Source organism: Bos javanicus, chromosome 29 (assembly GCF_032452875.1).
Source record: "Bos javanicus breed banteng chromosome 29, ARS-OSU_banteng_1.0, whole genome shotgun sequence".
In the NCBI taxonomy this organism is placed as follows: Eukaryota; Metazoa; Chordata; class Mammalia; order Artiodactyla; family Bovidae; genus Bos; species Bos javanicus.
The window spans coordinates 43,697,885-43,723,592 of record NC_083896.1 but is presented as its reverse complement, the minus strand read 5'-3'; the positions used below and the strand labels follow the sequence as shown (position 1 = coordinate 43,723,592).

Below are 25,708 nucleotides of genomic sequence, written 5' to 3'. Positions count from 1 at the left end.
GGCTTCGGGCGGTACAAATATCGGAGGCCTTGGCGGTCGCTCCTCAGTGACGTCGCACGCAGCAGGCGGAGAGGACGTGCGTTTCCTAGCTCCTTCCTCTTTCTCGACTCCATCTTCGCGGTAGTGGCAGCTGTGTCCGCGATCTAGGTAAGAGTTGGGCTACGGGTGGATCGGAAGGACTTAATAGCAGATTGGCCTCGAGGTTAGAAGACGCGGAAAAAACAGGGAACGAGGGACTGTTCTTGGGGCTGATTCCCGTCGATCCTCCCTGGCAATTCGGGCCTTACCCACGTGAGACCCCGAGACCACCTACTTCCCTGCGCAGTCATCCCCGGCCGCCCACCCATTTACCGATCCTCGTCTCTCCCAGAGTATTTATTCTCTTAGAAACCACCCTCCCTATCTTTTTTTCAGTCGCCAACATGCAGCTTTTTGTTCGCGCCCAGGAGCTACACACTCTCGAGGTGACCGGCCAGGAGACGGTCGCCCAAATCAAGGTAAGACTCCCTGGTGCCGTCTGGTTTTTTGTGTGTGTGTGTTCTTCATCCTCGCTCCTTGCGGGAACGCTGAACCTTGTTTTTCTCCATAGGCTCATGTAGCTTCGTTGGAGGGCATCGCTCCAGAAGATCAAGTCCTGCTCCTGGCTGGCACGCCCCTAGAGGATGAGGCTACTCTGGGCCAGTGTGGGGTGGAGGCTCTGAGCACTCTGGAAGTAGCCGGCCGCATGCTTGGAGGTGAGTTGGGGAGGACTGTATTTTGAACCGCTTGTAATCTTTTGGGTGTAGAGTGTGTCCTCAATCCAAGGTGGTTCTTCCTGTTTACCTACCTCAGAAGGAACTTCTGAGCGGTCCACGGGAGACTGAGCCAGAGTGTAGTTCTGTTTCAGTCACTTACCAGATAGACTCTTGTCTGTGTCTTAGTTTTCTCGCTAAAACTGGGTCGTCAGACCAGATCACCAAAGGGCTCTTTGTCATTCAGTTGCTAAATGTGTTCTTCTTTTGCGACCCCATGAACTGTATGTAGCACACTAGGCTTCCCCATCCTTCACTATCTCCCGAAGCTTCCTTAGGTCTTGTTTAAAGTCAGGAGCTAGAAAATTCTGAAGTGACACCCCAGAATGTACCAGACTAGACGTTCTTGGTCAGAGTTCAAATCGCTATGACTTTGTTTTCATTTCTTCTTGGGCCCATCTTGCCTTTAAAACCTTAAGTTGAGGGAGAAAGGATTTTGCTCCGTGGTGCCGCCTTGTTCTAACTGCTTGCTGTCCTCCTTTCCCACTACAGGTAAAGTCCATGGTTCCCTAGCCCGTGCTGGGAAAGTGAGAGGTCAGACTCCCAAGGTAAGTGAGAGTATTGGTGGTGGTGTTTGGATTTTGTTTTTTTCTGGCACAGCTAAGCCAAAACCCTGGGCTCTTGCCCTGTTCGGTTTCTTTGTTATTGGCAATGAGCCAGAAGGAAGGCCTAGAAGAGGCAACCCAGGTCTGATCATCCCTCCCTTTTCCCAGGTGGCCAAGCAAGAGAAGAAGAAGAAGAAGACGGGCAGGGCCAAGAGGCGTATGCAGTACAACCGGCGCTTTGTCAATGTTGTGCCCACCTTTGGCAAGAAGAAGGGCCCTAACGCTAACTCCTAAGTCCTCTGTAATCTTGGCTTTCTCTAATAAAGCCACTTAACCCAGTCATACCATCGTTTCATCTTCATTTGCGGGGCCTGAGGGAATGATGTGGTTTCTAGGGCTAGTGGTATGAACAGGCCTCACTTTGGTTTCCTGGCATTATGGACTCAGTGACTGGACGGGAGTGGAAGAATGGTAAACGTGTTTTTAAAAAACTTCCTGTGAAAATTGGTAACCACAGAGACCAGCCCTTGGGGGAATAGCAGTCTAGTGTTTTCTGCACTGGGAATAGGTGTGGCCTTCCTGGAGTCCAGGTCAGGAATCTGGTCTACCCTAGCTTTAGAAAGTCTTGCCTGATCACATTGGCACTGCAGTGATCATTTGTTGTGATTTCCTGCCTGGCCTTGCTAACCCAATCATAGACGTCACAGGTGAGGTTGCTTGGTTGATGGGCTCAGTGCTCCCAGAAGTGGAGTTATCTGGAGCTGATTAAAGTTTCCTAGAAACACATGCATATACATTGATTCTGCTAAGGTTTTCGAACCTCATGGTTCTTGGGATACAGCATACTATGGGGTAAAGACCTTGGGCTCCAGACTGTCTTGAGTCTGGATTCTTGTTCCATTTGTTCACTGACTGGCTTGCTTTTTTTTTTTTTTTTTAACTGTGTTATGCAGCTTACAGGGTTCTGGTTTCACAACCAGGGCTCGAATCCAGGCCCTGCAGTGGAAGCACTGAGTCCTAACCACTGGGCTGCCAGAGAAGTCCACTGCTGCCATCTCCCAGATCCGTGTAGCTCAATGGGGAACTTTGGTTGCACCATCAGGGATCTAGTTCCCTGACCAAGGATTGAACCTGAGCCCCCTGCATGGGAGTGTTGAGTCTTAACCACTGGACCACCAGGGAAGTCCTTGCCATCGTCTCTTGAGAGTTGCTTTTGAGGATTAAAGGATATAAAGTGTTTATATCAGCTCCTGCCATCTAGAAAAGTACACAAATGTACTGGCTATTTTTGTCTTTTATAGTGAGCTTTCTAGAAAGACACTGGCCCCATCTCTTTTAGGAGTTTAGTTTCTTGTGAGGAAAGCAAGAAAACTAGTTAAAAGTGTTACTAGTTACAAGAAAGTAAGCAGGATGCTGTAATGAAAGAGGAAGTGAGTGGTGGACAGACAACTACCCTAGGAAGGTCTCTGAGGATGGGATATGTGAGACCTTAAACAGGAAATGATTAAGTGGTGAGATGGTGAATTGCAGCCAGGAGAACTCTGGCGGTGTGGAGCAGATCCTGCAGGGTCTTGTCAGATGTGGAGAGGAGTGTGGTTTCAGTCCAAGTGCAGACCAGGGTTTTAAAGTAGGGCCTGCTGGGATATGACTTGTAATCTACTTTCTCTGGCTGACTTCTGGAGGGCTGGCAAAAGGAAACTGGTTAGGCTGGTGTCATCTAATTGAAGAACAAGAAGCTTAGACCACCAGGGGTAGTGTGGGTGTGTGTGTACTGTTGCTCAGTTATGTCCGACTGCAACCCCATGGACTGTAGCCTGCCAGACTCCTCTGTCCATAAGAGTTTTCCAGGCAAGAATACTGGAGTGGGTTATTTCCTCCTCCGGGGGATCTTCCTGACCCAAGGATTGAAGCCCTGTCTCTTTCGTCTCCTGCATTGGCAGGCAGATTCTTTACCACTAGCAACACCTGGGAACCCACTTCCCTGGTGGCTCAGATGGTAAAGCGTCTGCCTGGAATGCGGGAGACCTGGGTTCTAATCCCTGGGTCGGGAAGATTCCCTGGAGAAAGAAATGGCAACCCACTCCAGTACTCTTGCCTGAAAAATCTCAGCGACACCTGGGACGGGGGGATGCAAAAATGAACAGACTCTTCAAATCCTTCCAGATCTTGGTAGGGAAATAGATGATCCATATTGAGATAAAAACAAGGTATTTTAAAGGTAGAACTGACTAGTTGTGGGACTGGATATGAGTAAGTTGAGGCAGGCACCAAAGAACCAGAGCTCTCATGGGTGCCATAAATCGAGGCTTAATAGCTTTGGGCACAGTTGGTGAGTCATCCCCAGTCTACCACAGACTCAGTTCCATTAGGACAGGTACCCCATCTCATTTTGCTCTTCGGTGTATTTTCTTTGGAAGTCAGGGAGGAGCTCAAAAATTTTAATGTTGCTTCCTCAAGAGGGGAAATGCCCCCAACACACCCTGTCTAGGCTAAGTACCCCTCCTTGGTCTTCCTTTCACTCTCCTTCCATTCTTCCCTAGTAGAATGGTTGCCCCTCCAGCGCAGAGACGCCTCATCTCCCATCGACTTGGCACAGTTAGTGGCCTAGAGTAGGTCAGTTCAGTTCAGTTCAGTCGCTCAGTCGTGTCCGACTCTGCTACCCCATGGACAGCAGCACGTGAGGCTTCAAGTTTAGTCAAGATTGGGTTTTGCCAAAGCGCTTTATGATGCTAAAAGCAACCACTAGGGGGCGGGCTGGTACCGACCGAGCTCCCACCGCTCAGGGCGGGGCTACCTCACCGACGGCTCCTGAGCCGTATGTCGGGTCATGTGGGGGGCGTGGCTTGACCTCCGAATGCGGCCGGAAACTGCAGAGAACCGCTTTGATGAAGCGCTCCGTCGGCCCCGCAAAGAGGCGGAAGTAGCCGAGAAGCGCCGGAAACTTCCGACCTGCGGCGCGTGTGTGTTCCTTGGTGGTGTGTTGCGCCAGTTGCCATGGAGCCGGCCGGGCCGTGTGGTTTCTGCCCCACTGGGGAGGCCCAGCCGGCTCGCTACACCTGCCCTCGCTGTAACGTGCCCTACTGCTCGCTGCGCTGCTACCGGGCGCATGGCAGCTGCGCCGAAGAATTCTACCGTGACCAGGTGCTGGGAGAACTTCGCGGTCGTAGCGCCTCGCCCAGCCGCCTGGCCACCGCCCTGCGCCGGCTGCGTCAGCAACGTGAGACCGAGGATGAGCCCGGGGACGCAGGCCTCAGGCCTGGCCCGGCTCCCGGCGGCCTCTCAGGACTCTGGGAGCGGCTGGCCCCGGCCGAGAAGGTGGCCTTCGAGCGGCTGCTGAGCCGAGGCGAGGCCGGGCGGCTGCTGCCTCCGTGGCGGCCATGGTGGTGGGGTCGCGGGGCCGGGCCGCGGCTTCTGGAGGAGCTGGGTGATGCCCCAAGCGGTGATGCCGAGGAACTGGAGCCCTCCCCCGCGAGGATGCCGCCGGAACCCGTGAGGGATGAGCCCGCGGCCGTCGAGCAGGTTCTTGGAGACCTCCCCGGGGCCTGCCCTCCCGCCGTGCCCACCCGGATCCCCGCGCTGGCCAGCCTGAGCAGGGGCCGGACTTCGCCCCTCGTGCGCTTCCAGCTGCCCAACGTGCTGTTTGCCTATGCACACACTCTGGCCTTGTATCACGGCGGCGACGAGGCGCTGCTCTCGGACTTCTGTGCCACACTGCTCGGCGTTTCCGGAGCCCTGGGCGCCCAGCAGGTCTTCGCCTCTGCCGAGGAAGCCCTGCAGGCCGCAGCCCATGTGCTGGAAGCAGGCGAGCATCCCCCCGGACCTCTGGGCACACGGGGTGCCATGCGCGAGGCCGCCCGCATCCTGCTGGGTGAGGGCCCGGCCAACCAGAAAAGCTACACGCTGGCAGCGCTGGGGGACCTGGCGCAGACCCTGGGCCGGGCCCGGAAACAAGCTGTGGCCCCCGAAGAACGAGATCGCCTCTACCGAGCCCGAAAGAAATGCCAGTTCCTTCTGTCTTGGACCAACGAAAATGAGGACGCCCTCACACCCCTGGCTTTAGACTGTGCCACGGCCCACCGAGCTCACACTGTGGCGGCCGAGGAGGTGGCAGCCCTCACGGGGGAGCTGGAGCAGCTTTGGGGAGGCCCCCTGCCACCTGCCCGGAGGACTCTCATTGAGGAGCTCCCCGGCTGAACCCTTTGTCATTAATAAAAAGCTGTGACCGCTCTGCCCTGTCGCCAGTGCCCATTTCTGAGTGGTGGTTCTTGTGCCACCGTCCCCCAGACTCTTGGGCCCACAAACTACCTGTCAGCTTCTCCTTGGCTGGGGCTGACCCAGCCAGTCTTTAAACAGCCTGGCCCCAGAAAGGGAGAGAAGCAGCACCAAGGATTCCAGCTGTTTATCTAAGGAGGAAGAGCAGCACACCCCCCCCTACACACACACACTCCATTTGGGAGCACTGGCTTCGTTTCCCCCTTGCTCCGGCCACCTGTCAGGCTGTTCATCCCAGTGTTTTGGAGCTCAGGGCAGGGTAGGGTACAGGCCCTTGTGTCCCGGGCGCGTCCGGGCTCCTGGTGCCCAGTGTGCCGTCAGCCGGGCTGGCACGTGCCCCGACCTGGGGTGTCTGGCGCTGCTTCAGTAGACGTAGGGCACGATTCGGTAGGGCACACGCCGGCAGTACTCGTGCCAGGCCAGGCCGTACTTCTGCCGACACTGCCTCTCATCCCGGTCCTCACGGTGCACCAGCATCGCGGTGAAGTAGAGGAAGTAGAAGTAGGGCAGCAGGTGGAACACCCCTGTGGGGAAGGGGGTTTTCTGACCACTCAGCCAGCCTACCGGTTCACAAACGTTTCCGCTGCTAATGGCCCACGGGGGCATCGGCTCAATGCTGAAAGGGTCAAAGTCTGCAGGGAGAGCTGGCATGCTAGGCTGTTTCAGAGGTCTGCCCACCACAGCCTGAGTGCATCCCCAGCTTCCTGATTACTCCCTCCACTGGGGTGCAACCCTGTTGTCCATTCTGCACCCAGACTGGGCATCCTCTACCTTGGCCCCCCCCCACACACACACCTGTAGCCCCTCTCAAATCACTCACCACACGGCAAGGACCAGGCCAGAGCCATGATGAGGTCTCCAAGGTAGTTGGGATGGCGGACCATACCCCACCACCCGGACACCAGCAGCCGTCGCCCTGTGGCTGTAGAGATGGTCTCAAGGTCTGGAGAAAGACACATAGCGGGATGGGGGGACCCTTGGAAATCCAGCTGCCCCATCTCACTCATGGCACCCAAGAAACCCAGCTCACCAGCCACTCTGGGATCAGAAGGATTCTTTCGGAAGGTGTTTTTCTGAGAATTGGCTCCACGGAAGATGTAGTAACCAACAGCTGGGGGAAAGCATGAGCAGGTGGTCAGGGGCCTTCCATCTGACCCTGACCAACTACCCACAGCCTAGACTCAGTCTGCCAGGAGACCGAGGACCCAGCCCTTAGCTTTAAAGAAGCATGTGAGGCTTAGCACCTACCCAGGGGGTGCTCGATAAATAATGAAAGGGGAAGGGGAATGCTCCTTCCCCACTGACCATTGATGAGGCAGATGAATGAGGCCAGGGGCCACCCCAGAGGCTGTGGGTGATACAGCAGGAACTGGGCCTGCAGGCTGTAGGTGAAGGGTACCCAGGCGAGGTCCCCAAAGGCCAGCATGAAGCCAAACCCGTCATGGATGATGTCCATGGTGGTCAGGACTGCCTCCTGCAGGGACAGGACCCAGACACACTGGCTTAGTCCCCGCAAAGTCCTCAGGCACCCTCCCCTGCCTCCTCGGCCCCGTCCTGCCTCACCTCGTACCAAAGGGCATCACCCACGTACAGTAGCTGGAAGCCATTGACCAGCCACATGGCCAGCGAGGGACTCCCCCGAAGTTCTGCTTCCTGTATCAGCAACGCCAGGTTGATGAGGACCTGGGGGTTAGGCAGAGGGTGAGACAGGGCAGTCCGTCCCCAGTCCACTTCTGCAAAGATGACAGAGCTGGAAAGGCAGCGACCAGCCTGTCCCCTGTCTCAGCTCTCCGTCGCTAACTCTCCAGGCCTGTGTTGAGTGGCTCCAGCCATGTCCCCAGGGGCAGAGAGACTGCATTTGTCCGCCTCCTGACCTGTTTTCAGTATTCCCTTTGGGAGAGCAGCATAGGGAGCAACTGGACACTGCAGGCTTGAGAGTTAAATCAGACCTGGTTTTGAATCTCAGCTTTGCCTCCTGGGCAAGCTGCTCACCCTCTCTAAGGCTCACCCTCCTTTCCCGCCTCCACGTAGAAAATGGAGATAATCATGGACCTAATGTGTGTGCAGTGCTCAGCATGTGTGTTTGGCCATAGGAAGTACTCAGTAATGACTGCTGCTGCTGCTGCTAAGTCGCTTCAGTCGTGTCCGACTCTGTGCGACCCCATAGACGGCAGCCCATCAGGCTCCTCTGTCCCTGGGATTCTCCAGGCAAGAATACTGGAGTGGGTTGCCATTTCCTTCTCCAATGCATGAAAGTGAAAAGTGAAAGTGAAGTCGCTCAGTCATGTCCGACTCTTAGCAACCCCATGGATTGCAGCCTACCAGGCTCCTCCGTCCATGGGATTTTCCAGGCAAGAGTACTGGAGTGGGGTGCCATTGCCTTCTCCGCAGTAATGACTAGCTGGCATCGAATCTGTACTGAGCGTCCCCATTCAGGTAGCACACTGGGCTTGGTGCTGTCAGTCAGGCTACCAGTTCTAATCCTCACCATAATCTTGGGAGGAAGCTCTTACTCCATTTCACACATGAAGAAATAGCCTCGAAGGCCAGGATCCAGGCCCCTGATGGGCACTCAGCATTCCTCCCGCCTCTGGATGAAGCAGTTTCCAGGGTGACGGGGACCTTGCCCAAGACACGCTTCAGGAAATCGTGACCACAGACCAGTATGCGTGATTATAAACAAAAAACACAGTTGGCTGTTGTCAAGGCCACCAACGATGGATAGGTTCCTAAGTCCACTGATGAGTTTGAAGTTCTGCACCGTTCTGACCTCTAGCAGCACAGAATCATCTCTTCAAAATAGATTTTGCACTTGACAGCTTTATTTAAAATTGTCTCTCCTAATTCCCTCTGTGCTTTTTCCTCATCCCCTGACATGTGACACATTTTATTCCTATTAGAATGTAGGCTTCATGAAGACAGACTTTTTTTCTTTCTTCCCTGTAACTATCTTTTTGTTTTGTCTCCCAGTACCTGGAGCAGTGCTTAGAGCACATGATGAACTCAACAAATATTTGTGGAATGATTAACGACATGTCAGCACAATTTTGGCCCTGCCCTGCCCAGGCACTGCTCACCCATCCCACCCCTCCCCCTGGTTGGAGGCCCACTTAGCCATGCCCAGCATACCCAGCCGATGAGGCCAGGCCGCAGTTCGCAGAAATATTTGAAGTCAAAGGAACAGATGCGCGGGTTGAGCTCCCGTCCCAGGAAAAAGTCGTAAATGAGATTGCCTGGAGAATAATGGAGGGTGAAGGTGCAAGCCAGCACCCCCGTCTGCCTCTATCCTTCCCCGACTGGGTCTCCTCTCACCTGAGTTCCCTCCAGGTGCCAGGGCCGAGGCAGGGGCTAGCAGAGCCTTCAGATACAGAAGGAGGCTGAAGATGAAGGCAATGAGGGTGGCCGCAAACGCCAAGGGCAAGAGCATTTCCGGGAGCGCGCTCAGGGGCAGCCCGGCTGACACCCCCAGGCCCACCAAGAGGGCTGTCAGCACCAGGGCCTGGAAGCCTGAACCGCAACACATGGTGAGTCCTGGGATTGAGACCCTCCACCTCCGCCGCCCCCACCCCTAAACACACACACACACACAGCCTAAAGCCCAGGGAGGTTGCAGACCTAGCCAGTAATCTGACACTTTGGCTCTTGGAGGGTCACCCCAGCCACTTCTCTGAGTGCTAGGAATGGAGGAAGGAGGCGTGTGGAGAGAACCAATGAAACCCCCTATGTCTGTCCTGGGTGTAAAAGAGGAGCAAAATAAGAGTTTGGGGTCGCGGGCGCATCTCCATGACCTTCCCATTGGGCCTGGGGCTCCACCCCCCAAACCCGCAGCTCCACTCAAGGACCTAGCCCCCCCAGGCACCGTTAATGGGGTAGCGCAGTCGACTCTTGTCCTTCAATTCCTGCCCCTCAGCCACCTGCGGGCACAAAGCGGTTCTGATAAGGGTTGAGGGGGTCCTTCCTTCTCGCCGAGCCCCTGCCCTCCGCCGCCTCCCCCGCGCGTTCGCGAGCAGAGGCCACACCTTATGCGCCGGCAAGAGGTAGAGCGCCGCCTGCAGGCCGAGCCAGGTGAGACAGAGCAACAGCGCCCACGGGCTCCACAGCTCCTCCAGTCCCGGCAGGTAGGGGGGTGGGCCCAGGAGGCGCGCCGGGCCCGAGCGGGCCACCAGTAGCAGGTGGAACATAGTGACCGGGAGCAGCAGCATCAGCGCCGCGGCGCCTGGGGAAGGGAGCGATCGCGTCCGGGGGTCCGCTCTCCGGCTCTCCCTGACCCCCACAGGCACCCTTTCGTATCCAGGGCTCCCTTGGCATTCCCATTGCCCTCTTCCATATCCGGTTCTCAGCCCTTGGTCCCGTTCTCTGACTTCTATCTTGCTTCTCTAGAGGACTCCGCTCCTATTTCCTCTAGTCCTCCCAGTCCTCCACTGCACAAATCCCCAGCTCTGCAGCCCCTTCTCCCGACACTCCCCTGCAAACCCCTAGATCCCACTGCCCCCCGATACCCCGCAAAGTCTTTCACCCTCAGATCCCTGTTCACAGCTCAACCCTCCAGTTCTCCCTGTAAGTCTCAGGCCTTAAGTACCCCCTCTCTGCCCCATTACCCAAGGGTCCTCCGAATTCCAGCGGGGCCCGAGAGCCCTGAGGAGGGGCCATGGTCTCCGCTGTGCTGGGGGCTGGAACCTCTCAAACGTCTGTCAAGGAAACACAGCCCACCCCATCCCCCAGGAGATGGGCTCACTGCCGAGGAGGACCGAGCCCAGCTGGGCTTGCACCTGTCTAGGCAGCAGACAGCGACCGCTTTTGTCCCGAGGTCTTTAAATGGACCCGCCCCCGGCCCATGCTGGGCCCAGCGGGTCAGCCAATCGGCTCTCGGGGGCGAGACCAACGTGAGCACCTCCAAAGCCGCCTCTGCAGTCTCAGGCAGGCTCACAGCTCCACCCCAGTCCTCCAAGTCCCGCCCCGCCTCCCCGCAAGCGACAGAGAGGAGGAGGCAGCACGACTTTATTAGGCAGTAGGCAGAGCTTGAGGGGAAGGGCCGCTGGGGCAGGAGACCAGGGGATGGGCGGATTGAGGCGACTGGGCAAGCCCGTGCATGGCCGTGACGGAGCCTAGCCGCGCTCACAGATGACCTCAACGACACTGGGTTCCATGGGCACTGGGTCCGGGCAGCGCAGGGCAGCTGAAGCCACCACTTCGTCCAGCAGCAGGTGAACAAGCTCCTCATCAGCCACGAAGCGCCACAGGTAGAGCTGCAGGAAGTGGCAGTCCACCTGCACCTGCTGCAGCCCGAAGCGCCCAAAGGTGCGCAGCCGCACGCACTCCAGCAGTGTCTTCAGGCTGATCTTGATGATGCCGGTCAGCACCGACACCTGTGGACAGGGACACGGGGATGCAGAGCCGCTACAGCAGGTGCTGGGGAGGGGTACTAGATCCCTGAAGGCACCCGCGTTCCGTGCAGGGGCCAGGGAGCCAGTAAAATGCCAGCAGCTGTGATGGGGTAGAAAGTCCCAGAACCCAGGTAAGAGGGAAATAGGATGTTGGCCTCATCACCTGGAGGGGAGCAGACAAGGAGGGCCCAGCGATCTGAGGCAGAGATGGGGTCAGCATGGACATACGGAGGGAAAGGCTTACTACGTTGGAGGGAGAGCACCAGGTCCCTGAGCGTGGGCTGGGTGAGGACAGAGATCATGGGGTGAACAGCAATCCCCAGGGAAGAGCCACGACTATGGAGGGTGTAAGAACAAAGGCCAAAGAAGCAGACTAGGTGACCCCTCAGACGCAGGCTTAGAGCACACCCAGGGCAAGGCCAAGAGCGATGAGATGGTCATGGTGGGGCACTGGGTGAGCACTTTCCTAGACACATTTCCCAGGAACAGAGACGAGGGGACTGAGTCCCAGGGCTTCCTGGGACCAGTGTGGAGCTGCTTCAGCTGACCTTCCCAAGGGGCCCAGGGAAGGCAGGGTCACTGGGGAATTCGAACCTTATTGAACTCCACAGGGCTGAACACATCAATACGCTCAGAGAACAGTTTCTGAATGTTGCTCAAGAGGTTGGTGTCCATTGGGGCACTGGATGGGGGGAGACAAGAAGTCAGAGCCCACCCCCGCACCCCAGTCTTCCTTCTTCCACCCCCACCGCCCCCGGGGCTACCCTGACCACTCAGACCTGGGTGTATAGCTGGGTGCGTAGCGGCCCTGCTGCCGGGAGCTGCTGTAAACCGAGAAGGTCCTCTTGCTGGAGTCGCTGCTCTGGGCCTTCCGAACGCCCTCCTCATACAGGAGCCCCACCTGGTGGCAGAAGGAGGAACTGCAAGGAGGCCAAAGCATGGGGGAACTTGCAGCCCATCAAGGATGCTCTAAGTTACACTCATGTTACAAGAATCACATGTTATAAAATAAACACAGGGTGGTTGGGGTGTGGAGGGGCAGCCAGGGGCTGTACCTCGCTGGTACCCAGTCATTATTTATAGAACCAGTGGAGTGCAGCAAAGGTGGAACATGAATTGGTACTGAGGCCCAATCTTCAGTGTCCACCCTGCCCTGATTTCCCCAGTGACTCTGGGCCTCAGCTTCCTCCTCTGAGGTGAAATGGGGGTGATGATGCCACCATGGCTGAGAGGAAGGAGGCCAGAGATGCAGGCACTGCCTGACCCCAGCTGTCTTGATCCTTAGAGGGCTGTTCCCCCAGCACCGCCGGCCAGCCTGGGGCAGCACCTGCACATCGATGGCTGTCGTGTCCTCCACCACCCGCTTCATGACAGCACGCACGTTCCGAGGCTCCAGGGTACTGAGCCAGTCCCGTGTCTCCACACTCTTGCGCAGCATCTGCGATATGACTAGGCCCTGCACCTTCACGTAGTGGGTCAGCAGTCGTCGTGCCGTCTCCCTGGCCTCCGCACACAGTGTGCTCACGGGCGTCACTGGAGACTGGTCCTGAGCCACGGATGCAGAGAACAGGCAGTCAGTGGGTCCTGGGGGCAGCTCTGCAGCCAGTGCCCACAAGGAGCTGTGCACAGGCTTGGCAAGGGGGAGGCCGAGTTGGGCACAGGCAGCCCTAACTGTGAGGGCACTGGCCAGTCTCCTGCGTTCCTAGCATCACCACCCCCACCTTGCTATGGGCTAGCAGTTCACCTGCACCAGAAACTGTTCATCGGTGAGGGTGAGGATGTAGGAGATGGTGGCTGTCTCGTAGTCCAGGCAGAGGCGGGAGAGCAGCAGGAGCAGGGCAGGTGGCGTGGCACCCCCCTTCTCTCCGGGGCTGTCGCAGAAGCTCTGAGCCGTCTGGCACATGGAGCGGATGAAGCCCACGATGAGGCTCTCACGGACACCCTGGCTGCAGAACTCGCCCTGTGAGGAGGAGGGGCCTAGATACACAGCAGGTCCCCTCTTCCAGGCAGAGGCTGCCAGTGATGTTCTACTGGGACCCCAAGTGCCCTGGCCTCTCTCATCCTGTTTCCAGTACCCGAGAGCAGATCCCCTGGTTGGAGAAGGGACTGCAAGGGGGCAAAGCCTGCACTGGGGACCCTGCTGGCAAATGCCCTCAGAGCCTGTCCCACCCCTCCAGGCTGTGGCAGTCTTCAAGACAGCCTGAAACCACATCCAGTCGGCGTGAGGCAAAGACTGAGGGCCCTGGAGCTGTCAAGTCACATGCAGGATGAACAAAAGAATGCCACAAAAAGGAAAAAAAAAAGGATGCCCAGGGACAGGCCGTACCCGGAAGTAGGGCTTGTTGGAGAAAGACACCTCCTTGGCGGTGAAGAGGTGCACAGAAGCCAGCGAGGCCTTAATGTGGCTCAGGATGGAACTGGCCACATTGGCTAACAGCTCTGCCAGGCCGGGGCCTTCCTTCCCAGCAATTCGAGGGGCGGCCAGTGCCTGCCGCACATCCGTCAGGCTGCCCAGGAAGGCCGCCTGCAGGCCCTGCAGATGGTGGCCCAGGCGCTCGCGGGCCACGCGCTCCACGATCTCAGTGGCGGCCTCCGCCAGCCCGGCAGCAGCCAGCAGGGCCCCGGGTGCGCGCAGACGCCGGTGGAAGCGGTCCAGCGCCCGCACCAGCAGGGAGTTGTCTCCGCTGCCCTGCTCCTGCGCCAGCCGCCGCTCCACCAGCGCGAAGTAGCGGCTGCCCAGCTCCCGGGCAAAGGCTGCTAGCTTTTCAGCGCCAGCCGGGCCCTGGGCGGCAAACAGCTCCTGGTAGGCCGCTGCCACTTGGCAGAGGCCACCGACGAAGCCGCTGCCGCCGTGGTCAGTGAACTCTAACACGTCTGGAGCTGGAGGGGAGGGCCCCAGCTCAGCCTCCAGGCTTCTCAGCTCCTCCTCCAGCCGCCCTCGGGCATGCGCCAGGAACTCTTCGCACAGCTCCTCTGCAGGCTCGCCGAGGGCCAGCAGCAGCTCCACGCACTCAGCTTGCTCAGGGGCGCCAGAGCCACCCTCCCTGCAGGAAGGGAGACGGAGGTGAAGGGCAGGAAGACAGAATTCGGGGGGTAGGGGAGGAGCAGACCCGGGAGCCCAGCGGCAGTGGCATGGTGGCCCGGGACCCACACCTGAAGCGCTGCCGTAGCTGCTGGGCCAGGCGAGCCGTAATGACCTGGCAGTCGTCCTGGATGGCGCGGAAGGAGGGCAGGTGCTGGTACTGCTGCAGCACGGCCCGCGCGCGGCCCTGGTATCGCACGGCCTGCCCGTAGGCGCCCAGCTCCACGCACTTGGTGAGACGTGAGGGCAGCTCGAAGAGGAACTGCAGCTTCCGCAGCAGCGCGTGGACCCCTGGGGGACAGGCGGAGGTGGTGTCAGCCTCAAGGGTGGCCCACTTTAACACGGGCTCTGGGGCGCGGCCCACCTGCCAGCTTGGTGATGCGCTCGTGGCGGTCCTGCAGCGTGGCGCTGATGCGCGCGCTGAAGTCCGTGATCACCGCCATGTTGGTGGCCAACCGGTCCATCTCGTCCTCCATCTTCCGGAAGTCGTTCTTCATCTTCCGGATGGTGTCTGGGAGGACAGGGGCGCAGGAGGGAAAGGCGGATGACTAGGGGCGCAGGCGGGACTCTCAGCTTGACACGCGGCCCGGGTGCTCTCACACACTTACCCCCTCCCCGGACGCGCCTGAGCTCACTCCTGGAGGGTCACATGGATGACTTGGTGCTTGAAATGGGCGGCAGTGGTGCTTGGTCACAAGGAGCCAGGGTGAGGTGTCATGTCAGTGCCCCTAAGGTTTTTTGGGCACCCCCTGTGTGCCCCAAGCTTGGATGCAGAGAGAAGATAGCCCATGAAGCGGCAGTCTTTGCTCTCAGAAGATGCCCAGATTCAAAGGAGGGTACAAGGACCTGTCCGCTGGGTCCCAGGGGCATCCTCTATGCCCAGCACCCTGCCTGGCACAGGGCAGAGAGTAAATACTTGTGCACCTTTATCTTTTTCCTGGCCTTCCAAGCCGTTGGCCTTCTGGAACATGGCTGACCGTTTCTGAAGGGCCCTTCCTCTTCAGTCCTGACAGAAACCTACCTAAAGAGGCTGTTCTTCCTTTCCACCCAGGTGCCTCAGGGCTTGGCCCCTTAAAGCTCCTACACAGATTCTTCTTCTCCTACCTTTGAAGACCATGGCATCAAACCACACCCCTTCTTGTTGCCATCCCACTGTCCTCTTTGCCATGCCTCTCAGTTCGGGATCACTCACCTTGAGCATCCACAAGGATAAAGCTTAGGACATTCCTGATTGTTTGCTGACCTCCTTAACTCCATCAATTCCTGCCTCTGTCTCATCCATGCCACCCTCTCCTTGCCCTCACTAAGAACTGCCTCTAAAACCTCAAAGCTTCCCTGGTGGTCCAGTGGTTAAGAATTTGCCTGCCAATGCAAGGGACACAGGTTCGATCCCTGGTCTGGGAAGATCTCACATCCTGAGGAGCAACTAAGCTGGAGTGCTACAACTTCTGAGTGCATGAGCCGCCAGTACAGAAGCCTGTGTGCCCTAGAGCTGGTGCTCCCCAACAAGACAAACCGCCTCAATGAAAAGTCTGTGCACTGAGATGGATAGTAGTCCCTGCTGGCCACAACTAGATGAAGCTCTTGCATGGCAACAAAGACCCAGAGCAGCCAAAAATAAATATATTTTTTAATTTAAAAACATTAAATAAAATCAAACTTCAGCTTCAAGTCTCACTGCCTTCTGTAATTCCAACCACTCATCCTGTGGACCACACTCTAAAATTCCTTTGGCTTTTTCAGGAACTCCAGACCCACTGGCCCAACCACTGGTCACTATTTGTAATACCTCTCATGGCTGCACTTCCCTGCTCACTCTTCTTAGAATCGGTGGGCCCCCACCAGCATTGTCACCCATTTGCAAGCCCCCTTGCCTCTCTTGACCCTGACTCCCATTATTTATCAGCAAGACCTTACCACAGGTTAAGCCCAATTAGCAACCCACCGCCTAAGAAGGAACAGTTGAAAATGGGCCACAAAATCACACCACCTGGCCTCCCCTTAATGTTACTGAATAGGACTTAGGTCCCAAAGCAGCACTACGTATTGGTCAGCCATCCTTCAGATGAATCTGTGTTCCCATTTTCCAAACTAACATTTCCTCCTCAGTCCTCAAAACTCCAATACATTCCCTCAACTCTCAAATGGTGACCCTGATTCACACTTCACAGAGAAAATACAAGTAAACATCAACTCCTTCCAAATCTGCAGAGTGAATGGACCCCTGTGGGGTCTCCTCCAGTCCCACAGCTGTGATGACTCAGACATTTCTGCCTCCGGGCCTGACCAGAGCCCTGCTAACAACTTACTTAATACCATGATGCAGATGGCAAACGGGCACCTCAAATATGACAGGTCCAAAACAGAATTCCTGACTCTCCCCAAACCTGTTCCTCCACTAGTCTTTTCCATTCTGGCTCCTTGCCATTTCTTAAGAGTCGTCTTTGATTCTTCTCTCTCCTTTACCCTACATTCAGTCCATCAGCAAGTTGTGTAAAGTTTACCTCCAACATGTTCTCTCCAAGCCACTATCATTTTTTATCTAAATACTTGTAGTATTTCCCAACTGACTTTCCTAACTCCACTCTGGAACTCATCATCAATATGCGTAACAGACAGCAATGAGGATGAAACTGAAACATATCTATTATAGGAGACTTTAACCCACTTCCGCCAATCCATGACAGATCAAAAAGACAAAAGCCAAATGAAGCTACAGAAGACCTAAATAACACAATATGGAAGACCTACTTGATTTATATTTAAGATTCCATAATATAGCAAAACCTTACCATGTATCAGGTCATAAAAGAAATCTCAATACATTTACAGAAGAAACTGAAAAGATACAAAAAGGATTCTCTGATCACAATGCAATGAAATTGGAGATTAATAACAAAACTAAAAAATAAAAAGATCCCATTATTTAGAGAAAATCCTCATTCTTGTCAACTATTGGAGCAAAAAAGGAAATCCAAACAAAGGAAGCTGGGTCTTCGTTGCTGTGCTCGGGCTTTTCTTTAGTTGCAGAAAGTGGGGGCTACTCTTTCTTGCGGTGCTTGGGCTTCTCATTGCAGGGGCTTCTCTTGTTGCAGAGCACGGCTCGAGGGAGTGCAGGCTTCCAGTAGCTGCGGCACGAGGGCTCAGCGGTTGCGGTTCCCAGGCTCTAGAGCACTGGCTCAGTCACTGTAGCACATGGTCTTAGCTCCTCCGTGGCGTGTAGGATCCTCCTGGACCAGGGATACAACCCAAGTTTCCTGCATTGGCAGATGGATTCTTTGCCACTGAGCCGCCAGGGAAGGCCTGCTACACTTTCTTGAATTATTACTTCTCCTTTATGGCAATGTTTTTTTACATCTATTTGTCTACTTTCTAATTGTCATGGTTTTATTTTTCACTTGTTAAATAATATTCAAACATAAAAGTGATCCATTTAGGAATGTATTTATTATGCATGATAATGTTTATCTTTTATAGACATGTAGCTCTTTCAAAAGCTACTACAGGTACTAGGACAAAAAACCTGATTTTTTAAAGTTATTTTTAGATTTGCTTTGTGTTTGAAACAAGGCATTAAACATTGTGTTTCACCTATAAAATTTTGACTGAGTTATTTAGCATCTCATTACCTGTTTCCCCATTTGTAAAATGGATATATGGTTAACTACTTCATATATGTGTAAGAATTTAACTAATATATGTTAAGCACCCCAATCAGTGGTTTTACATTAAACACTCAATAAATATTATCTAGTATTAGCCAAAGTTGCTATTATTTATAATTACTAATAAACTAGTTATTACCAAAAAAATTCTATTCAATTAATCTGAAAGCTTACCCTATACCAGTATTATACTGTCATGATTTTCTAGATTTGTAGTAAATTCTGAAACCAAGAAGTCTGAGTCCTCCAACTTTGTTCTTTTTCAAGATTTTTTGGCTATTCTGGATCTCCTGCATTTCCTTATGAATTTTAGGATCAGTTCGTCAATTACGCAAAAAAAAAAAAAAGGAATTTGGAATTTTGATAAGAACTGCACTGAATCTGTAGATCAGTTTGGAAGTATTGCCACCTTAAATATAAAATAAGTTTTCTAGTCTATGAATATGGGACATCTTTTTACTTATTTAGGGATCCTTTAATTTCTTTCAAACTGTTTTAGTTTTCAATGTACAAGTCTTAAACTTGTACAGGTGGTAACATCCCCTTTCTCATTCCTGGTTGTAGTAATTTGAATATTCTCTCATTTTTTTCTTGGTCTAGCTAGGTTTGTCAATTTTGTTGAGCTTTTCAAAGAACCAACTTTTGGTTTCACTGATTTTCTCTATTGTTTTCTATGCTCTTAATTCTAATCTTTATTATTTCCTGACTTTTACTTTCTTTGGGTTTAGTTTGCACATTTTTCCTCTTAACTTTCTTAGGTAGTAGGTTATTGATTTAAGATCTGTTTTTAAAACTTTTATTTTCAGCTGCGTTGGGTCTTCGTTGCTGTGCACAGGCTCTCTTTAGTTGCGTGAGCAGGGGCTGCTCTCTAGTTGCGGTGCGTGGGCTCCTCACTGAGGAGGCTTCTCTTGTTGCGGAGGATGGGCTCCTCACTGAGGAGGCTTCTCTTGTTGCGGAGCACGGGCTCTGGAGCTCACAGGCTTCGGTAGTTGTGGCGCACAGGCTTAGTTGCCCCAAGGCATGTGGAAGCTTGCTGGACCAGGGCTCGAACCCATGGCCCCTGCACTGGCTGGCAGATTCTTAACCTCTGGACCACCAGGGAAGTCCTCTCTTTTTTCATGTAAGCATTTACAGATATAAATTCCCCTCTGAGCACTGCTTTTGCTTCATCTCATAGGGTTTGGAATGTTGTTTTCATGCTTATTCATCTCAAAGCATTTTCTGATTTCTTTGTGATTTTTCCTTGACCCATTGGTTACTTAGGAGCATACTGTTTAATTTTGACAAATTTGCGAATTTCTCAAATTCCTTTCTGTTATTGATTTATAATTGAATTCCACTATGTTCAGAGAACACTAATCACTTGATTCCAATCCTCTTAAATTTATTGAGACTTGTATGGCCTACGATATGGTCTATCCTGGAGACTGTTCCATGTACACTTAAGAAGAATGTGTATTCTGCTGTTGTTGCAGGAGAGGGTTTTGTATGTGCCTGTTAGGTCCATTTGGTTTAAGTGTTGTTTTTTGTTTTTAAAAATTTATTTATTTTTAATTGAAAGGTAAATTGCTTTGCAGTCTTGTGCTGATTTCTGCCATACGTCAACATGCATCAGCCATAAGTATACATATGTCCCCTCCCTCTTGAACCTCCCTTCCACCTCCTACCCTATCCCACCCCTCTAGGTTGTCACAGAGCCCCAGTTTAAACTCCCTGAGTAAGTGCTGTTTAAGCCTTCTATTTTCTTGCTGTCTTTCTAACTGTTCGCTCCATTTTTGAAAGTGGGATATGGACATTTCTAACTATTATTGCTGAATTTCTTTTTTCTGCCTTTAATTCTATCCAATTTTGCTTTATGTATCTGGGATTCTGTTGTTAGGTCCATGTGTGTTTATATTCGTTAACATCTTAATGAGCTCACTATTATAAAATGTCCTTCTTTCTCTTTAGTAACAATTTTTGTCTTACATATTATTTTGTCTGAATTGGTACTACTATCCCAACTCTCTTCTGGTTGTTTTTTGGGAGAAGTATCTCTAGAGTTCTTATGATAAAGACCATAATCCTTATCTTGTCTACAAAGGGCCCTCCTAATGTGGCCCCACAGGCTCCTCCAGGTTCATGTCATGCCTTACTCCCCTTAAAAACAAAAACAAGAAAAAACCTAGCTCGTTACGTTTCCACTCTTACACCAGATCTTGCAGTTTCTCGGGCACCACATCCGCCATCCAGTGTTCACGCTGAAACTAGGGCATTCTGTTTATTCAAAGCTCCTCAACACCATGTCCTGCCAGTGGTGCCCCTAACACTCTCAGTTTACTCATCACTGTCTATCTCCACCATTATCATCTGGAGTAAGCTCCCAGAATCTCTGGTCTGGGCTACTGAAATGGCCTCACTCTAACCACCTCTCCAATCTATTCCTTCCAATGCAGCTAGGAACCAGAGGGATCTTTTCAAAACAAAAATCACAACAGCTTGATTAGCTAAGTATGCTTTAGATAAAGGTTAGATTCCTTAATGTGCTCTGGAAGGTCTCTAGTTGAACTCTACCAACCTATCCACCTGACTGGCTCTGGCCACAGTCTGCTTTCCCTCCTGCTACAGTAGATGGGCTCCTGGCCTTGTGTTCAGGCGAACCTCTCCACTGTGCACTGCTCAACCCCCCTCCTTTCCTGACGACCTTGCTTCTGTAGTTTCTCCCTCTCTTGCACCACTGATGAGCACTCCATGAGCTAACATATTGGTCAAGCTTATCAATTTCTTAGAATGCTTTTCTTCATTTATCTTCTAAGACACCCAGGGTCCTGGTTGTTCTCAAATTTCTCAAACGTTTGCTCCTTTGAAAAAGAAGATTTGGAAAAGTTTCCTTTTCTTCGTGACTTCCAAATCTTAGGATGCCCCAAGCTTCAGTCCTCAGACCTCTTCTCTCTGTACACTCCCTCCCTAGATCTCATCTTGTTCCACTTGTGTCTCAAGTTCCAGCCTTCTCTGAACTCCAGATCCCTCAACTAACCAACTTTTAAGAATCTTGAGCCATTCTACTTTTCCACTGTACCCACCCTGGTCCATACAACCAGTATCTTGCCTGGACTTTTAAAACAGCCTTCTAATGGGTGTCTCTACCATTCTTGCCTCCCTATCGTCCATTTTCAACAGGGGACAGAAGGGTCCTTTTAAATCAAAAGTCAGGTCACCCCATCTCCTGTTCATTTCATCTCACTCAGAGTAAAGATAATATACACTGCAGGTAGACCCATGAGATCTGCCTCTAGGACTAAGTATATGTGGGTCCAAAATTATTACAGAAGTCTGAGCAGTGCATTTCCCCAACACAACATGGAAGCTAGCGTGGATGAAAGATGAACACTGCCTAACACTGTCTTGAACAGAGAATAAAGGGAACAGAAGGGGGTGCGGGGAAGTCTTTACATGATCTTTGTCCCTTAATGACATACATTTTCTGTCTCTTTGCTTCATTTACAAAAAAAGAAAGGAAGAGGAAAAGGGGAAAGAGGAAGAAAGGAAAAAAGAGAGAGAAAAGGAAAGAGAGAAATAAGCCCATTCTTGATTCAGACTTGAAACAGAAGAAAGCTACCACTAATGAAAGAAACTGTTGCTGAGGCATCCTTAGTGTCAGAGTGCTTCAGATAAATTCATTTCTTTTTAAAATTTCAATGTCTTTTTCTCCCCTTTGGTCCTCATAATAACCCTCTGAGAACAGTTATTACCTCAATGGTTATCAAACCACAAAAGCTCTAAGAGAGATGAGAGTGGATTCACGTCAGGGCAGGACCATAACCTGGGTCTGCTCTGTCTAAACCCTCTGCTGGCTTCCCCAACACTGGTGGAACTGGGGGATGTGGGACGTGAGGATTTGTGTCGCAGTAGGAATCACCTGTCGCTGAGATGAACTTGTTGTAGTTCTCATAGACCAGGGTCTGCATGTCGCTGTCTAGAGCCCGGATCTGCCGCACCATGTCCGTCTCACTGTCCATCAGCTGGGCCAGTGGGCACTCTCTACGCAGCTGGAGAAAATTAGGTGATTAGTGTCCAGGACAGGGGGCATGTCCCCAACTGGTAGGCTTTTGGTGCAAGAAAATCCTGATCCCACCCGTGTCAAGAATTTCAGACAAGGAAACTATAAGTGGCATAGCTCAAGAGTTACCAGGTTAGACCCTACTTGAGGTTTGTCAGCATTTCAAAACCTCAGATTTAGCAAGTCCTGGTCCTTCCTACGCCAGTCAGCGCCTGGGACACGCCCCCTATCTCGGGTCTATCTGAACATCAGCCCAGGAGACCTCAGACTTCACACCACTTCAGGCCAGTTCAAGTCTGCCCACGCCCCCTTATCCTCCAGCTCTGCCCCTACAGCTCCGCCCAGCGCTGTCCTGCTTTTATGAACCCTTCCTCCCACACCCCCGCAAAAAGTCGGAGGCATGATCTGGGGCTTAATATATCGGGGGCCTGTTCCCCCTCCCCCTACACACACCTTATCCAGGTATACTTCCGGGTCGAAGTGCGCCCCATTGAGATCTGTAGGGTCCAAGGGGTCCGGCCCCGAGGGGCGTCCCGCCGCCTCCCCCTCTGAGAGGCCGTAGTAAAGCTTCAGCATTCCGTGCGCCTTCCGCCGACGCTCTGGACCCTCAGCCTCGGGTCCTTCTGGGGAGTCCCCAGGTCCAGACCCTGGGCCAGGCGCAGCGGCTGCCGCCGCCATGGCTCCAAGTGCAGCCCACAGGCGTGAGGCTGGGCAGGGGACAGGGAGGAGGCACTTCCGGGAGCCATAAAGTTGTTGTTGAAACGAGGCAGTCCTTCAGGTGAAACGTCCCCCTGCAGCCTTGAGTCCTTCGAGACTAGAGTTCCCCCGCATGTTTTCTCCCCGAGCTCAGAGGTTCCGGGAAAGCCCTGGGTTCCCACCCCCTCACCCCCTCACTCCCTTCTCCAGCTTCTCAGATGGAAAGATTTTGCGAAACTGGTTGGGTCGCTGTCTTCCCGGAAGGAGGACGAGTCGTGGCTTCCACCCTATGTCGCTAGATGCAGGCAGTGGAGGGAGCGCGGGCCAGTGGAGCCAGAGAGCGTGTGCCTGGCATCCTGCCACGGCCTTGTTGAGGGGAGAGGGGGTGGGCAGCAGCTTTTTCCTTCATTCCTAACATCGGGGTACATATTTAACAAGGGGACTGTGAGGGTTAAATGCATATATTCTCGCCTGGAAAATCCCATGGAGCCTGGCGGGCTACAGTCCATGGCGTCTCAAAGACACGACTTAGGGACTAAAGGACCACCACAGTGCCTCAAGGGAAGTGTCTCTCATGGCCTGGTCCTCTGACGCGCATCAGAATAGCCTTCAGAATTACCTGCGGCGAGTTGTAAAGACTCTGGGCTCCCCTCAGACCTAGCTTCTTTTTTTAAGTCTTTAAGTAATTCTGATGCACTTAAATTTGAGAACTCCTGTATACCCTGAGAAGACACACTTGGTAGATCTTAAGTCACTGATAAGGCTTCCCTGGTGGTTCAGTGGTAAAGAATCTGCCAGCAATGCAGGAGACCTGGGTTCCATCCCTGGGTTGGGAAGATGCCCTGGAGAAGGGAATAGCAAATCACTCCAGTATTCTTGCCTAGGAAATCCTATGGACAGAGGAGTCTGGCCAGGCTACAGCGCATGCACTACTGAAAGACTTGGTTTCTTTCAAGTGACTGTTGAAATGCGCTGCCTTGAGGGGTTAGGTGGAGGTGTTGAAGGTAATTCTCAGGTTTCTGATTGGGACAAATGTACAGCTGTTCACTGAAGTAAAGAGCTGAAGGTAAGGAAAGACTTGGGAGTTCAAATTGAGACACTGAGTTTGAATGGATGAAAAAGGAGAAAAGACTTTGTCAGTGTGGTCTTTGAAACATATTATGGGTTGGGGGTCCGGGGTGGAATGGAAACCACTTTGTTATTCTTTGGCGCGGGCAAAACCTAAACCATTTACTATCTTGTTTTTCACAGAAAGTTTGTTGACCCCTAAATCTATGGGATATTCAGAGACTGTCTAAAAATATATATATATGTGAAGATTTCAGCTTAAGAAGCTATAATCTTAAGAAAAATGAAGACAAAAGTATAAAGATTTAGATATACTCCAGGAAATCTATAAACTTAAAAAATCACAGAATACTGTTATGAAAAATTATCCAACAGTTGGAATAAAGACAGTGTAGCATGACCTCCCAGTATCATACTGGGGCATTGTTTCACAAGCCCACCCAAGGACTACTTAATTACCCATATGAAGTTGCTCAGTCGTGTCCGACTCTTTGCGACCCCATGGACTGTAGCCTACCAGTTTCCACCATCCATCAGATTTTCCAAGCAAGAATACTGGAGTGGGTTGCCATTTCCTTAATTACCCAAAGAAGTGTACATTTGTTTTTAATCTTGCTATTTAGATAGTGTTGGAGAGATGTGAATCATCTCCAGTGGAAATATCCAGTGGAAAAATAACCTCAAGTTTTTTATTGCCCTGTAGGACATCAACCAATCTTATATCTAGTAATCATGGCCTAACACTCTTCTTTAAATGCCTATCAACACCTAGCTCTTCATGATGCATTACACATGAGTGAGGGGGAAACCCCTTCACTGAAGCGTTAATATATCTTAGTTGTGTTTATTCAAGTATATTTTTAACTTTTAAAATATTTATTTGGTTGTGCCTGGTAATAGCTGTGGCATGTAGGATCTAGTTCCCTGACCAGGGACTGAACCCAGGCCACCTGCATTGGGAATACGGAGTCTTAGCCACTGGACCACCAGGGAAGTCCCATGTTAACTTTTAAAAAATCATATTTTAACAATATGTGTGGCATGGTTTTTTAAAATTATGCATGTAGATACATACATGCAGGTGTATGAAGTTACGTCAAGGGACTCAAAAGATGCCCACTCACCAAACTGTTGAAGGGGTTACTTCTGTGGGGGGAGGGGTGTGGAGGAAGAGTCCTCTGTATGCTTGTGTATCATGCAAGTCTTCCTCAAGAACATACTCTACTTGGATAACTTTTTAAAATGGCATTGAGGTAGGAGACCTAACCAAAAAAAAAAAAAAGTTCATCTGTATTCAAATGAAAACTAAAGTGTGAACAAGTATTTCAACAGTGTAAACACAGCGGGGGAACAGACATCACCCCTTCAATGTGTTAAGATGAGGTCTGAGGGTTTTGTGATTAATGACACTGGGCAGCAACCATGGTTGATGGGGTCAGGTTCTAACCTTACTCCTTCCAAAGGCAGGAGATTTCAGATCTTGGCCAGGCCCAGGACCGGACTTCTGGGGCAGTCAAGGCAGGAGGAAATGGGGCTGGCCAACTTCAAAATCAACTTTTTCTACTTTAGTTCCTGGGAGATTGCACGTCCCTCCACACCATTTTGGGCCAGTTTTCGGCCTTATTTTGTTGACAGTCCTGGAGGTATCACAATTTTCTTTTCTTGGCTTCTGTTCTTGCCCATTCCACAGCCTTGGGTAGAACTGGATCTTAGTCTCAGTACCAAGTCCCTTACTGTCTGTGAAAACTTGAGCAGACAATCCCTCTCTGTGCCCCAGGTCTGTGTGTAAAATAGGCTTTGTGCCACCAATCCCAGCTTTCTCCTGGGACTCCTGGCAGAGTAGAGGCGATGGGTGTGAAGATGCTAAGCGTGGGAAGGTAGCAGAGGGGAGAGCTGGTCAGCATCATATGTTGGAAGAACATCTAGGAGAAGATGGAAAAGCCAGTTGCTCTTCAGGCCATGCCTGGGAGGTTGTGAGAAGGTCCCTTCCCTTACATCAGGAGTTGGAACAAATACTTGTAGCTTGTGATCCAGCTCAGGCCTGCCCTCACCTGGTCAGATGGGATCACATCTGACCTCTCACGCACCTAAGACATCCTGAGGATCTACATGCCCCTCCGCTTTTCTGGATCCCAGTTCTTCATCTGTGGAACGTGACCACACTAC

General features: G+C 52.3%; 5 protein-coding genes across 7 annotated transcripts in view; 3 read left to right on the top strand and 2 right to left on the bottom strand.

The window, feature by feature from the left end:
- Positions 1 to 40: 40 nt before the first annotated feature.
- FAU (FAU ubiquitin like and ribosomal protein S30 fusion) lies at positions 41 to 1,678 on the top strand. Of its 2 annotated transcripts, none has more exons than XM_061406926.1 (5): positions 41 to 147; positions 415 to 497; positions 590 to 734; positions 1,284 to 1,339; positions 1,505 to 1,678. In XM_061406926.1, the coding sequence occupies exons 2-5, from the start codon at positions 423 to 425 to the stop codon at positions 1,628 to 1,630; spliced, it is 402 nt and encodes a 133-aa protein (XP_061262910.1). In that variant the 5' UTR covers positions 41 to 147; positions 415 to 422; the 3' UTR covers positions 1,631 to 1,678. The 2 variants fall into 2 exon arrangements, with proteins under 2 accessions (XP_061262910.1, XP_061262911.1); XM_061406927.1 differs by lacking the exon at positions 41 to 147 and adding an exon at positions 184 to 202.
- A 102-nt stretch (positions 1,679 to 1,780) lies between these two features.
- ZNHIT2 (zinc finger HIT-type containing 2) lies at positions 1,781 to 5,566 on the top strand. The gene has a single exon (XM_061406908.1). It carries the CDS (start codon positions 4,331 to 4,333, stop codon positions 5,528 to 5,530), a length of 1,200 nt encoding a protein of 399 aa, XP_061262892.1. The 5' UTR covers positions 1,781 to 4,330; the 3' UTR covers positions 5,531 to 5,566.
- A 154-nt stretch (positions 5,567 to 5,720) lies between these two features.
- On the bottom strand, positions 5,721 to 10,497 carry TM7SF2 (transmembrane 7 superfamily member 2). The gene is made up of 10 exons (XM_061406907.1): positions 10,207 to 10,497; positions 9,628 to 9,824; positions 9,468 to 9,522; positions 8,921 to 9,115; positions 8,738 to 8,841; positions 7,172 to 7,291; positions 6,914 to 7,082; positions 6,639 to 6,719; positions 6,429 to 6,551; positions 5,721 to 6,132 (listed from the first exon to the last, which is right to left on the bottom strand). Exons 1-10 carry the CDS (start codon positions 10,256 to 10,258, stop codon positions 5,972 to 5,974), a joined length of 1,257 nt encoding a protein of 418 aa, XP_061262891.1. The 5' UTR covers positions 10,259 to 10,497; the 3' UTR covers positions 5,721 to 5,971.
- A 92-nt stretch (positions 10,498 to 10,589) lies between these two features.
- On the bottom strand, positions 10,590 to 22,456 carry VPS51 (VPS51 subunit of GARP complex). The gene is made up of 10 exons (XM_061406895.1): positions 22,232 to 22,456; positions 21,638 to 21,767; positions 14,439 to 14,585; positions 14,146 to 14,365; positions 13,319 to 14,036; positions 12,737 to 12,952; positions 12,320 to 12,538; positions 11,772 to 11,893; positions 11,587 to 11,674; positions 10,590 to 10,974 (listed from the first exon to the last, which is right to left on the bottom strand). The coding sequence occupies exons 1-10, from the start codon at positions 22,454 to 22,456 to the stop codon at positions 10,714 to 10,716; spliced, it is 2,346 nt and encodes a 781-aa protein (XP_061262879.1). The 3' UTR covers positions 10,590 to 10,713.
- A 16-nt stretch (positions 22,457 to 22,472) lies between these two features.
- Positions 22,473 to 25,708, top strand: part of TMEM262 (transmembrane protein 262) — a 4,353-nt gene continuing 1,117 nt past the window's right edge. Inside the window, exon 1 of one of the 2 annotated variants that reach the window (XM_061406928.1) lies at positions 22,473 to 22,556. The gene's annotated coding sequence lies outside the window, so the exon portion shown is untranslated. Of the gene's footprint in view, positions 22,557 to 24,822 lie in introns of those variants that run through there. The other variant, XM_061406929.1, reaches the window with a different exon arrangement.